The sequence below is a fragment of the Carassius auratus genome, unplaced genomic scaffold (assembly GCF_003368295.1).
Source record: "Carassius auratus strain Wakin unplaced genomic scaffold, ASM336829v1 scaf_tig00008717, whole genome shotgun sequence".
NCBI lineage: Eukaryota > Metazoa > Chordata > Actinopteri > Cypriniformes > Cyprinidae > Carassius > Carassius auratus.
In genome coordinates, this window is record NW_020523971.1 from 55,973 (window position 1) to 70,702 (window position 14,730).

Here is a 14,730-nt window from a genome sequence, read left to right on the forward strand (position 1 = left end):
AGGCTGTGGTAGATTGGCCATCCCCAGAGTCTCGCAAGGCCCTGCAGAGATTTCTGGGGTTCGCCAATTTTTACCGGCGTTTCATTCGCAATTTCAGCCAACTAGCCGCTCCTCTGACCGCCTTGACCTCCCCTAGTTTGACGTTCAGGTGGTCAGACGCAGCTGAGGCTGCGTTTGCCAAACTGAAAAGCTGCTTTGTTTCAGCTCCCATTCTCGTCACCCCTGATCGCTCACGTCAATTCATAGTGGAGGTCGACGCGTCAGAGGTGGGGGTAGGAGCAGTGTTATCCCAACGCGCATCCTCAGACGGAAAGGTGCATCCGTGCGCGTATTATTCTCACCGTTTATCTCCTGCAGAAGTTAATTATGACATTGGCAATCGAGAGTTGTTGGCAGTCAAACTTGCACTGGAGGAATGGCGTCACTGGCTTGAGGGGTCGGGTGTACCTTTCATTGTATGGACGGACCATAAGAATCTCGAATACATTAGAACCGCCAAAAGACTTAACTCCAGGCAGGCTCGGTGGGCATTGTTTTTCGGTCGTTTCGATTTTACACTTTCTTACCGGCCGGGTTCCAAAAACATCAAACCCGATGCTTTATCCCGTCTTTTTGAGCGTTCCGATCGTTCTGCTACTCCCGAGCCCATTTTACCGGGGACCATCATTATCTCCGCGCTCAGATGGGAGGTCGAATCGAAGGTGTTGACCGCCTTAGAAGGGGTAACGCCCCCGGCTCGTTGCCCACCGAACCGATTGTTTGTGCCGGAGAGGTTACGGTCAGACGTTCTCCAGTGGGGTCATTGTTCCAGTGTTGCTTGTCACCCAGGGGTTAGTAGAACTAGATTTCTAGTCAAGCAACGATTTTGGTGGCCTGGTATGGCTCGTGACGTCCACGATTTCGTCTTGGCTTGTTCAGTTTGCGCTATTGGTAAGACTTCCAATCGACCTCCAGATGGGTTACTCTTACCGCTGTCTGTCCCTTCAAGACCCTGGTCCCACATTTCGCTAGATTTTATCACCGCCCTCCCGCCCTCTAAAGGCAATACGGTGATTTTAACCGTAGTGGACCGGTTCTCGAAGGCGACTCATTTTATTCCCTTGCCCAAATTACCTTCAGCCAAGGAAACAGCGGTAGCTGTCATTGACCACGTCTTCCGCATACATGGCCTCCCGACAGACGTGGTTTCTGACAGGGGTCCCCAATTTGTGTCCAAATTTTGGCGAGAATTTTGTAAATTGTTAGGAGCGACTGTTAGTCTTTCTTCCGGGTTCCATCCCCAGAGCAATGGTCAAACCGAACGAGCCAATCAGGATGTCGAGAGGGTTTTGCGATGTTTGGCTTCCAGTAATCCTTCGTCCTGGTGTCAGCAACTCTCAGTTGTGGAGTACGCACACAATTCTCTGCCAGTGTCATCTACGGGCATGTCTCCATTTAAGTGTAGTTTAGGGTACCAACCACCTAATTTTGTCAGTACGGAATCCGAGGTTTCGGTCCCCTCCGCACACGCATTAGTCCAGAGGTGCCACCGCACCTGGACCAGAGCTCGCAGAGCTCTGCTCCAGGCTAGGTCGCGCACCAAGGCTAAGGCCGATCGCCACCGGTCGAAGCCTCCCCGTTACGTCGTCGGTCAAAGAGTGTGGCTTTCTACCCAGAATATTCCTATGCGGTCCGTTTCTAACAAACTTGCTCCCAAATTTATTGGCCCGTTTTCTATTACCAAGATTATTAATCCGGTTACCGTGCGTCTTAGCCTTCCTCCGGCGTACAGGAGGATTCATCCCGTGTTCCACGTCTCCAAAATTAAATCGGTGATTTCTTCCCGTCTTAATCCGCCTGCTCCGGTTCCCCCCCCGCCTCGTCTCGTTAATGGGGAAACCACCTATTTGGTTAATCGTATTCTGGACTCTAGACGGAGGGGACGCGGTTTTCAGTACTTGGTGGATTGGGAAGGTTACGGTCCGGAGGAGAGGAGTTGGGTTCCTGCTCGGGACATATTGGATCACCACCTTATAGATGATTACAATCTACAGGTAAAGCAGGCTGGGAACGTCAGGTGACGTCCTAGGGGAGAGGGTACTGTCACGGTAGGAAATCCAGTGTTTCCTCCGTGTCATGTTTTGTTATTGTTTTTGTACTTACGTTGTCTCCATGTGCTCGTTTAGTTGATTGTCACCACCTGGGTGTTGATTGTCTCGCTCCAGCTGATCGTCATCATACCTCTGCTACTTATACTCACCTCGCTCTCTCTCTGTTGTCAGATCCTCTCTTATGTCTCCTCGCACTAACTGGATTACCGTCTTCCGTCTTTGTGTGCTGCTTGGGATTCGTGTTGTCGTCTGCGTGTCAGTGTTCCGGTCTGTTCCTGGTTCCAACCATTGACCACCTTCACCTGCACCGCTGACTTCACCTTCCCGTTCTTCTCACGCCACCGTAGACCTTCCTTGCCATTGCCAACACCCTGGACACTCTTTTCAATAAACAACATCTGATTGCCTGCAATTGCTTCCTCCTCATTTATCTATCGTTACAATACATACATATATATATACATACACACACACATATATATATATATATACACATACACACACACACACATATACACACACATATATATATATATATATATATATACAAACAATTTACTAAATTATTTGTTATTTTTATTAATTTATTATTCATGTTTCAAAACATTTTATAAAATAATGAAAATAACCTCTGTAACTAAAGTAAAATTTAACCATTATAAATCACTTACAGAATATTATATTACATATTTTCAGTTGTAATTATCATTTATTATTCATGCTTCAAGACATTTGATAATCATTAAAAAATAATAAAATTCACTAATTTTTAGTTTTTTTTTGTTAAAAACATAATTTACAGACCAAAAATCTTTCCTTCTTCCATTTAAAAAATATAAATATATTAATTTTCTGCATCATTTATATAATAAATCTATATATTTTGTTTCTTTTTTATTAATTATTATTTGAAAATAACTGAAAATGTATTGAAAATCACCTATTTTGTTTAGTTAAAAAAAATAATAATAATAACTGTACCAAGATATTATAAACCAAACAAAATGAACAGACTAAAAATCTTTCCTTCAGCTCCCACATCTTTTCTCCCTTTGTAGTTTTTTCTTTAAATGCCTTTTCGATTTTAGAAACTTTTTTCTTTTTTTCTCAGTGTCCGGAAAAGAGCAAGTGAAAACTGTGACAGCGGCGTAATCTGGTTTCCGAACTCGACCGCTGAGAGAGATAAAGCCGTGTCGACTTATGAATTTAATTAAAAGGGTGAATGTTTTGGCAAAAGCGATTAGAAGGATAACAAATGTAGGCAGAGAGAGAAGTGAGAAGAAACCCTAGAATGAATTTGCCCTGGTTCAAAAAACGACAGTTGTTGCTCAAATAATAAAAAGTGTGGCAGGGTCTGTTGTTTCAAATAATTTTAGACATGTTTAAACAGATGTCGGGGTTAGTCTCAGCTAGTTTTAAGTGAAAAGCTGAGTGGGGGAAAAAGAAGTTCTGAATGTTCCTTTGGAATTGTGGGAGACTTTTTGTGGAATAACAACGTAGCAAAAGCAAAAACATAGCAGTGCATGTCCAATATGCTCGCTTAAAAATCTCCAGCCTTTCATTAATCAATCAAACACACAGCTGATACAGATGATACAGACATTCACACACACTCCACCTCCTTCCCTTTGATATCATCTGCGGTCGCCCATGAAACCTGGTTGTGTAGCACAACCTGATTACACTCCTCTGCCCCATTACCCAGCATCCCCCAGAGTTTTGGGTTACCCCGTGCAGCTTTGACCGGCGCACACAATACACTCATGAATATTTCATTGCGCTCGTATTATGCATGTGCAGAGTCATATGATAACAGCAATTATATTTTGGAAAACAATCAGCGCATTGAGAGGAAAACTGCGATCCTGTGTAGGGCTAATGGAGGAAAAATGGCTTCATCTTCCTCATAAAGGGAAGATGGACATTCAGATCTAGATTACAGGGATCCATGTCAAGCCAAATGATGATTACGTTCAAATAGGAGCTTATTAAGCAAAAAAAACAAAAGGTCTGTTGGGAGAAGCTTTAAACCGGAATTCAATGACCTGGTATCTAAAATTGAGGGAAGAGCAGTGTCTAGATACACTCCCACACTCCCACAAGCTCTTCTGCCCTAATTCTGGCTTCATCCGAGAGTGTGTGAGCGGATAAAAGACAAGACGAGACTAAAAGAGCAGCCTCCCGTCAGAGATCCAAAACGCTTGGAGACTTAAAGGCATTTGTGTGTTTGTGTGTGTGAGAGAGAGAGCGAAAGAGAGAGAGAGGCTGGGGTTTGTCTGATTTATAAAAATAGTGTTTTGTTTCACTTAGTGACCTGCTGCATGTCAGTGTTGCATGAACTGTGGAAACAGACAGAGAGGCACATGACACACAACAAGACAACACACATAGGCACACACACAGAAAAAAGATTTGAGCGTTTACAGCGGGTTGCATCAGAATTGTATGCAATGTGCAAGCCGAACAAAACATGTCGAACCCACAGAGCGGAGCGACGGGAGGGGAGATCATTTCTGCAGATTCTCAGCAGATGGGTATTAAGAAGGTTATACTGTATGTATAAGAGAAACTGTTTGTTAGATGTTTCCAGCACTTTTTATTAGAAGGTTCTCTAATAGCTGTTATTTTCGTATAATTGAGAAAGTATTATAATTCTTAAAAATATTTTGAATAAAAAAAAAAACTTCCATTGTAATTTTCCATTTTCATTTGAATTTTGTTTGAAGTTTTAGTAATTTTCTTTTGTCATTTTTAGAACACACACTCCTCAGTAATTCAAATGAGTGTGAGGAGTTTGGCACCTGAGTGGGTGAGACCTGACAGGTAAGTGGCACGCCGCCGGTCTTTGTGTCCCACACAGAAAAAGAGATTTTCCTTCCGTTTTCAAAATTGTCAAAATTCATATTCCTGCTTTGATCACCATATGTTAGGGGTGGAACTAAACTAGTCGATTATTTCTGGCAGTAGTCGACATGCCAGGGCTGTGTCGACTAGTTCTGGATCACATGACTTTAGTTGCACTCGTTTGATACAAGGTGACAGCAAAAGGAAAATTCCACCGTGTAACTGTGAGTCATTCGTTTTATATAATAAATTACAACAGACACATTTATTTGGATTTACTCAAACATTCAAGGTGGTCGGAGTTTTACTAGTTGTAGTTAAAGCTCTTTAAAGGGCATGAATTTACTGCATCTCTAAATGCACCCCTTTTAAAGCACCACGACTACAAAGAGTAAAACTAAAGCCTAAAATTAAAAATAAAGAAATATCATTTACAATTATTGTTTATATTATAATTAATGTAAGCTTATTTAAAATTATTTAAGAGATATAAACAATGCCATTCAAAAATAATATTTAATAATGATAAGGGACAATATCTTTTTCCTGATACAAATTAATACCTTTATTGGACAATGATGCATTAAATTGAGAATTTATCAAGATTCCTATTTTGAATAAATGCTGTTCTTTTGAACTTTATATTCATCAAAGAATCATAAAAAAGGTACCATGTTTTCCACCAAAATATTAAATATTGATCATAATAACTGGAGTAAATTCAGCTTTGCATCACATAAATAATTAGATTTTAACATGTATTAGAAAAACGTAAAGTTTTTTTTTCAAATAGTAATATTATTTCACAATATTACTCTTTTACTCTGTTTATTGCAATAAAATAAAAAATAGAAATAAATTAATTAATAATATTAGATTTTTTTTTTACATTTGGACTTAATTTTTTGTCTGCCACTGCTTTTATTTGCATTTTTTTAATGTGTAAAACAAACAAATTCAAATAGAAAAGTGAATATGAGGGAGAGAGAGAGAGAGGGAGAGAGAGCCAGAGAGCGAGAGAGAGAGAGATGGGGAGGAGGAAGTGCCGATTAATTAAAGACTTCTGTAGAACTTCTTTTCCCCAATTAAGTCAAAGCAGAGTCCCCTCTCTCTATCAGACCGTTAGGGGCTTAAGACTCTCTGCCTTTTGATGTGGGGTTTATCATTATTTTTACACAAGCCACTTATTAGCATGCACCCTCTTAAAGCTCTGCTCTCTCTGTCTGTGTCTTTCTCCCTCTCGTTCTCTCTCTCTCTCTCAACTGAAAGACGGTAACAAACAATGTAATAGTCTCTTCCTCAGCAAGAAGATCACAACTCAGGCCTGACACACTCCGTTTAAGAGGCTTTCCTTGAGGTGCTAAGCCTGTTAGCCTTCTTCAGCCCCTTAGCCGTCGAAAAGAAGAGGGGAAAAAAGCACACACTCGTTCTGCGTTCTGAACCAGCCTTAAAAAGTGTAGCAAATTGGAAGCTCTTCATCCATGGGGACGGTTGTGGGGTCAGTGAATGTTCAGGGTTTAGCCTAAACCCTCTGTGAATGTGCATGGGGACATCCTTCGATGAAATACTGGAATATGATACACTTCATAATACATGTTGAAACGTTACATACGCAGTGAGTCATTGTTAATGAAGTAAAACCCTCAATTCTACTGGCGAGAAAACTAAAATGGCCCAACTAAACTTGGTTTCAGCCGATCGTAAACCGCTGTATGGATTTTAAATCACTGTTGTTAAAACAGTGATGACCCTTTTGGTTTGTTGTACATTACCTTTCAAAAATTTAGGAAAATAAGTTTCTGGAAAAAGTCTCTCACCAAGGGAAAAAAAACAGTTAATGTTTTATAAAATGTACAATTTACAATAACTGTTTTGGATTTTTATATATTTTAACAGATTTATTTAAAATATTTTATAATTATACATTTTCAGCAGACATTATTTTAGACTTTAGTGTAAAATGACCTTTCAGGAATCATTATAATTTATCTTATTACTTAATTTTCTTGTTGAAAACTGTTTTCTTAATATCATTGTGGAAACCGCAATACATTTTTTGGGGGGATTTCTGATGAAATGCAAGTTCAAAATAACCTGATTTATTTGAAACCTAAATCTTTTATAATATTCTAAATGTCTTTAACTGTAACATTAGATCACTTTAATGTCTCCTTTCTGAATTAAAGTATTAATCTCTTTCAAAACATAAAATCATACTAAACCCCAAACTTTTTGACGGCAGTGTAGTCCGACGCACATTGTACTTTGACGACAGTTTTATGTCGCCAAAGTGTCAAGTTTGTTCAGAAGTTAGCAGGCTGTTACTTCTAAGAAAAATATAGTTGCTGGATTTCCTGAAAGTTCATGAGGTTCATGAAATTGTGTCTCAATGAACGAGTTTTGCAAGAACCTCAATGTCCCGGATTATGTTTCCAAAGTTTGCGGACAAATTCCTTGAGGAACGCTCAATATTGGGTGTTTATTACATCTCGATGGAGCGAAACTTTGACCGCAAAGTCAACAAACAGGTTTAATTTCTTTGGTGTCGTCTGAAAAACTGTATTCATATGCTATAATTTAAACATATCGTTTCAAAATAAGAGAAATATTTTATTTTAGATTTTTTTTTTTATTAACTGCAACCCTAATTGGAATAAGTAATGTTAAAAATGTCCAGACATGAACATTTTGTGGAAAAAAACCCAACCCTAGCACCGCCCATGTTCATCCATAAGACAAAGTGTCTCTGACAACTCTCTCATGCCAAAGAGAGCTGCTCTCCATCAAGACCATCGACGCAAGTTTACATACTTGAGTGAGTTCTGCTGAACTGCGTCTTGTATTCCTCCCTCCTCGCATTAACAAATGTTATTTTCTGCAGCCTGTCCTGCAGTGAACTTGTGAAAGAATTCCTCTCCAAACCGCTGTTTTCAATATTTAGTTCAGCCGCTTCCACTGCGGATCTGTCTGCCACCTTATCTGACAGTTGCAAATTAAATTATCGTTATTTTCCAGGCTGTTAAAGGGTAAGTGTTCAGTTAAACACAAAACACTGAATATAAACAAAGTCGGAAAAGAGCGGGCCGAATCTCTCAGCTGCTGCTGGAAGAGGTGTTTTGCTCCGTTTGGCACGCACTCGCTCACATCCACGCAGACAAACAGTGCCACTGAGAAGGCAGAGAGCTTCGCACTTGAACCAGAGCCGCAGGGAAAACAATTACAAAGCCAAACAGCTCAGAGCGGGAGAAAAAAAATGATGTTCAGACATTAAAGGAGAGTGCAAGAAAAAAGAAACTAACCCAAACTAGGCCTCCTCTGAGAACGAATGCATACTTCACAGGACACTGTGTATCTATTCATTTACTCACTTACATACACAGACACGCACAGTCTAGGAGAGCTCATTTTGGTACGTGCAAATGTAACGATGCAACAAAAAAAAAAAAAAACTAAACAGTGTTGCTTATTTAGAGGCCATATTCTTCAAGTCTGAAACATTTTATTTTTCTAAAAGCCTGCTTGTAATGTTTTTAACATCAAAAACAGCCAAAAACTGTTTTTCACATTATAATTTCCACTCTCACTGACCCTCGGAATTAAACAGGCAGTCTTTGCTACTTTGGCTGCATCCGTAATTGCATACTTCACTACTATACGGTGGGCAAGAAACATTTGATGCAGTATTTATCTTGCAGAATTCTATATGACTAAAATCTTACGCTTGGCAAAAAAAAAAAGCATTCATCGGGGCAGGCCAAGTTTCTCATTGATGAATTTTAATTCTTATGTTAATGTTGGAAGTCTTCTGTTAATGAGCTGATCGAGTAATGCCAAAATCATTATTATTTCTGAATCACCTAGTTTCTAGCAACATTTCCATAAACAGAGTTTCTTTTTTCTGTTGAACACAATGAAACTATTCCTTTAACTCCTCCATGTCCATGATATATCCTTTGTAAAAAGTACAATTTTATTAAAATGCAAAATGACACATTCCTCACTGGAAATAATCCTGCTTGCTCTGTACAGTTTCTCGTTTTCTCGTTTGAGCTGTGTGTTGAATGGTGTTCTGTTGAGCAGCCCCATGCATACCTTCATAGAACTGTCTCAATGTGTTATGGCCATTAGGAACAACTCTGGGGCAATGTAGAGCGGCTCAAGCACTATAATGGAAACTAAATGTTTCTCTTTCTGTGGCTTGGGAGAGCACTTGGCTTTAAAAAAAAAAAAAAAAAAAAAAAAAAAAAAAAAAGTTTATTGTGTTCCTGATGACTCTGAGAAGCTTTCAGACTCAAACTGTGAAGAGAATCAAAGCAGCTAAGACAAACAGAAAATAGAAAATAAATATATATATAAATTTATCATTAATCATTTTAAATATATAAAAAATACTTAGAATTTCACACATTTAGACATTACATTAAGAATATACAATTATATTCTGAATAAAAAAACGTGAAAAAAAGCATTTGACTTGAGCAAAATCCTAAAGTCTGTATTAGAAAAAAAAAGTACAACCTTAAAAGGTCTTCCAGGGTAACGATTATCAGTTAACAGCCTCTTTTTGTAAACTATGAGTGAATTTCAAAGAGGTACAGCTTTTAACCATTCAAGCAAACATATTTGAGTTCTACTTTATAGCTAATGATCCATGTTTTTTTTTTTTTTTTAGGAAACTTAGTCGTAAAATAATATATGTTAATATAAGTTACAGTGATCTTAGGGGCATTATTTGCAACATTATCCCTGGAATGTCCATTAGACAGACGCACAACTTCCTGTTTTCCCAATAAAGGTGAGCTCACAGAGGGTACTGGGCACTCAGACTATCACTAAGTCAAGATTAATGAGGCTGCAGATGGGGGGCTTGTTTGCACAGCCTGTGATCACAGTGCAACTGAAACTGATAGTCGGATGTGACCGCTGAAGCATTGCCTCATGGGACGACCAGCTAAGGCCAGTCACTATGGAATCATCCACTGACAAACTCAAAGAGTACGGTACAACAAGCTAGAAACATGTCAGTGATAGTTTTGACTTGGCACCGTTTTGTGTGCTGATTTCTGTCAAAACCTGAAAATTGTGAAATGAAGTTCAAAGCTGCAGCCTAAATACTGACGATGAAAAGCGATGTCGGCAGGAACAGCAACAGCTACGACGACTTGTATATCCAACGTGGGTTTGAGGCAGAAGCAAACAGCTGTTTCATGGATATGAAAGATGCAGAGCAGACGTATAAACCTTGGCGCCCGCTGTTACCCTGAGGTTAACGGCCTGTGTGTCATTTCTGAGAACAGGAGACTCCATCGCCATCACAAACACAACTTTTCCCTACTTTTAGAAATCATAAATTTACACAAAGGCATATTTGGTGAAGCTGGCTTTGTGCATTTCACCAGAGCTCATCAAACGTTGCTAAGTACCCTGTTATTCTAGTGCTACTTGATCTCACAGCGGCCTTTGATACAGTTGACCATGAAGTCCTTCTTAATCATTCGGGGTACCGCACTTCAGTGGTTCTCGTCATATTTGACCAATATCACCTTTTCTGTATTGATTGGGGATCGTCCTCCTCCACCACTTCCCTCTCTTGTGGTGTTCCACAAGGCTCTATTCTCAGGCCCATTTTATTTCACTTTACATGCTGCCTCCATTATAGCCACGCATGATATAGCTTTTCACTGCTATTCTGATGATTTGCTAATTTATTTGCCTACAAGACCAAAAAATGCTGATGCAGTTAGGTCACTAATTCATTGAAATTATGACAAGAAACTATGGTTAGAGGACAATTTCCTTCACCTAAATGAAGACTGAATAAATTTTATTTGGAGAGTCTATAACTTCTGACATTGATGTGCGGACTTCAAAGCTTAGACCAACTGTCAAAAAACCCCTATCAAAAAAGACTTTTCATAGTAGCCTGAAATTTGATAAATAAATTGACAGCATGGTTAAAGTGGATTTATTTCAGAGATGTCTTTTGGCCAAGGTCAAACCATTTTTGAATCACTCTGACCTTAAAAAAGCTATTCATGCTTTTATCAGTTCAAGATTAGATTATTGTAATGCACTTTACGTTGGTGTCGCACAGTCATCCCTCAATCGCCTTCAGCTGATACAGAATGCTGTGGCCCATTTTTTAACTAACACATGCAAACGTGAGCACATCACCCCAATTCTTTATTCACTCCGCTGGCTTCCAGTTTCTTTTAGAGTTTCTTTTAAAATTGTATTGTTTGTTTGTAAAGCTCTCAATGCTCTATCTTATGTAACTGAGATGCTGGCTTTTCGTCAGCCAAACAGGACTCTTAGGTCAACAAATAAACTTTTGCTGTGAGTCCCGAGGTCACAGTACAAATACTGGGGTGACTGGGCTTTTTCTGTAGCTGTTTCCCCCCAATATATGCAACTGACCTGGGCCTTTTTAAAGATAGGCTAAAAACTTATTTATTTAGACTGGATTTTAATATCTAGCAATGTTGTGTATTTTATGTAATAATAATATTTTTGTTTTTATTGCTCTATTTTTATTGGAAAACACTTTGGTTCACCTTGAGTGTTGTAAGGGGCTGTATAAATGAATGTTGATGTTGAAACATGGCCTAACAGTGCCATCTATGTTAAGAAGGACAAATTGACACCCATTTGAAGGGCTAATGATGTTTACAAATGTGGTGTTTAATGGTGTTTTATTTCCTACTGAGAGAATGAAACCATCAACGTAACAAACAATTTTGCTACAATGTTGGTGTATAAACTGTCATTTACCTTCTTCTGCAGCACATTGACCTTGCGTTCCTTGACGTCAAGCATATCTTTGAGGTCGTGAATTTCTCCATTCAGCGTGCCCTTCTCCTCTGACATTTCCTGAATCTGCTTGCTCTTTTTATTAAGCGTAGCCTCCTTCTCCTCCAGACGTAAACGCAGAGCATCGACCTGAAATACACAGGCACAAAAGTCATGGAGACGCATTAACTGATACTTATTGTCCATTATAACACTATTATTCATGACAGTGTATACAGGAACACACTAATACTTGGCCAGTCAGGGCACATTAACCGTCAGCTAAACTCCATGAATCACATTCTGGCACTGGTAATACAGGATTATGATAAAAAGTATGATGATAGACTAACTATAGAATTAAAAGCTTACACAAAGAAGCCATTCATGCCCCTGTAATTTTACATAACATGTTTGATACAACAGTGCCCCCTAATGGTCTTTCAAAACCATATTAAATACAATAGCTTTTTATTGACAAAGGACAAAAAGAAACATTACTTTCATTCTATATTGTCATCATACATGGAATATAAAGTTATAAAGAATATAAAGTCCTAAAATATGAAGAAAAATTCAATTTTTCAAAATTGAATTTTAATTCAAAAAACATTTTAATGTTCCAAGTATAATATACATACTATGTTTTCTATTATATATTATTCTACTGTATTTATAGAACTATTTATAAATCTATAGTATTGTAATAGTTAAGTATTGCTAGTTAATTAAGTAGTCTTTTGATCATATACACAATTTATGACTATGATCATGTATTAAACACTGTTGTTATAAAATGATGCTTATTTTTATGAATTATGCTTTTTATGCTTATTTTTTTCCCCCTCTTTTTGAATAAGTTTTAAATATAAATGTTTTTAGACCGTTTTGTTCATTTTGTAAACCAGTATGACACTGCAATGAATCAACCTGGAAAAAACTATTTAATCAGAAATCAAACATAACCGAAGCTTGAAAAAGAAAACTGATATTCATTGATATCCATACATTCGTACAGAGAACTACTATTCTGGGACTGGAAAACATTTAGGGCCCTATTTTAATTATCTAAACACAAAATGTAAAGCACACTCGGCAGGTGCACTCAGGGCGTGGCAAAAATCCACTTTTGCTATTTTAACGATGGAAAAAAAGGTTGTCGTGCCCGGGCACATGGTCTAAATGGGTTGTCCCTATTCTCTTAATTAGTAATGGGTGTTTTTTGGGCGAAACGTGCAATAAATCAATCTCATCTTCTCATCTTCCATTCCCTTTAAGAGCCAGTTGCGCTTGTACCATGACAGATTTGCTATTTACACGGCAGAATTTGGCAAGCACAAAGACAGAACGCGTCTCCGAGATGAATATATATATATATATATATATATATATATATATATATATATATATATATATATATATATACATACATACATACATACATACATACATACACACAGTGATTCATTTCTATACCCACTGTATGTCTGAGTTGTGTCAATGGCAAAGAGTACTCAGAATGGATAGGGAAAAAATGTTTTATCCAGTTATGACATAATTCTCCTACTAAATATCTTTCTTGAAAGCTGATTTGGTATAAAAGGGATCTATTGAGAACTTAAAAGATATAGATTGCACAAATATTAGATATTTTTTTTTATCTAACCATACAATGCCAATTCATTGCCATAACGTAACTCTTACCTCAGTCTGCAAGATGGCAGCCCGCTGTTCCTTGGCAGTGAGAGACTCTTTGAGAACATCAATGTGCTGTTTGCTGTCAGAAAACTGATTGGTGAGCGTCTCCAATTTAGTCTGCAGGCCCAAGAGCTCAGTGTCCTTCCTGGAGAGATTCTGCTTCACCTGGTCAATCTGTGCAAGACAAACATTTGCTCTAAGTATGTGGAAAACTCTCCAGAAACTCCCCTTCAAACCAGACCTCCAAGCTCTGGTCAAATCTCACACACAACTTCCCCCGAAAACACCTTTGCAGAATACAAATGCAGCAATGTTTTGTTTTAAAAGCATATAAAACAGAATGAAATCTGTAGTCATAGGACTGACGTGGGAACAAAACGCTAGTAACTGTGGTTCTGTGAATTCCATATAACTGCCAGAGGTGGTGCTTAAGGACTAGTGGTTTATCACAGAGCCAGCTCGATATTAGGGCTGCAACTAACGATTATTTTGATAATCGATTAATCTGTCGATTATTTTTACGATTAATCGATTAATCGGTTTATGAACTTATATTTTAGTTTTTTCCATTTTTTCCCCAAGTAAATTATTAATAAAGGGTCTTTATCATTCAGCATAGATTTTTAAGAGATTTTAACCATTTTGCATTGTCATATCCTCATCAAAAATATACCTGGAGTTGTTTTATTATGTTAGTAATCCTTTGTCGAACTCTTCTGCAATCAAAACACTGACCCATACTCTAGCAAAATTCACAAGGAGATTTCAAATATTGTTTTCACCATGGCAGTCCTTAGAGCTCCTAAAGTAGTTTAACATCCCAAACAAAGCTTAAGGAATCTTTGAGAACATATTTTCATATTTTAACATATTTTTTATTATCAAGTATAAAGATAAAACAGAATAAAATTGCAGTGCATTGTATTTTATTATTTACTGGGAAAAAGCTTTATAGCTTATGCTGTGAAATTGTAAACAATCCTTCGAAAAAAAGTGCCAATGGCATGAAACCTGAATGGAACTTTAAAAATTTAAAGTAAAATCCATCAGAAGGTTGTCCAGAAAAAAAATTGGGACACACACAAAAAACCTTCTGTGTGAAAAAGAGCAGTGAATACTTACAAAAGAAGTGCATTTTAAATATACTCAAACATTTACCTCTCTCATTCAGTCATAATTAGACTGCAAGCCTGAATTATGAACTGGTAAACGACAAACTGATCACATAACATGTTTGTAAAGCTTTAAATGTTAACTGTTAAAAAGCAATGTTATCAGCTTTTACGACTAAACATTTGCAAACAACCTT

General features: G+C 37.9%; 1 protein-coding gene across 5 annotated transcripts in view; it reads right to left on the reverse strand.

Annotated features, from left to right (window-relative positions):
- Positions 1-14,730, reverse strand: part of LOC113072249 (ELKS/Rab6-interacting/CAST family member 1-like) — an 82,634-nt gene that overhangs the window by 38,533 nt on the left and 29,371 nt on the right. For all 5 annotated transcript variants that reach the window (XM_026245307.1, XM_026245309.1, XM_026245308.1 and 2 more), the window contains 2 exons: positions 13,428-13,595; positions 11,706-11,873 (listed from right to left, as the gene is read on the reverse strand). In XM_026245307.1, the coding sequence (XP_026101092.1) occupies positions 11,706-11,873; positions 13,428-13,595 (336 nt within the window). The remainder of the gene's footprint in view (positions 1-11,705; positions 11,874-13,427; positions 13,596-14,730) is intronic.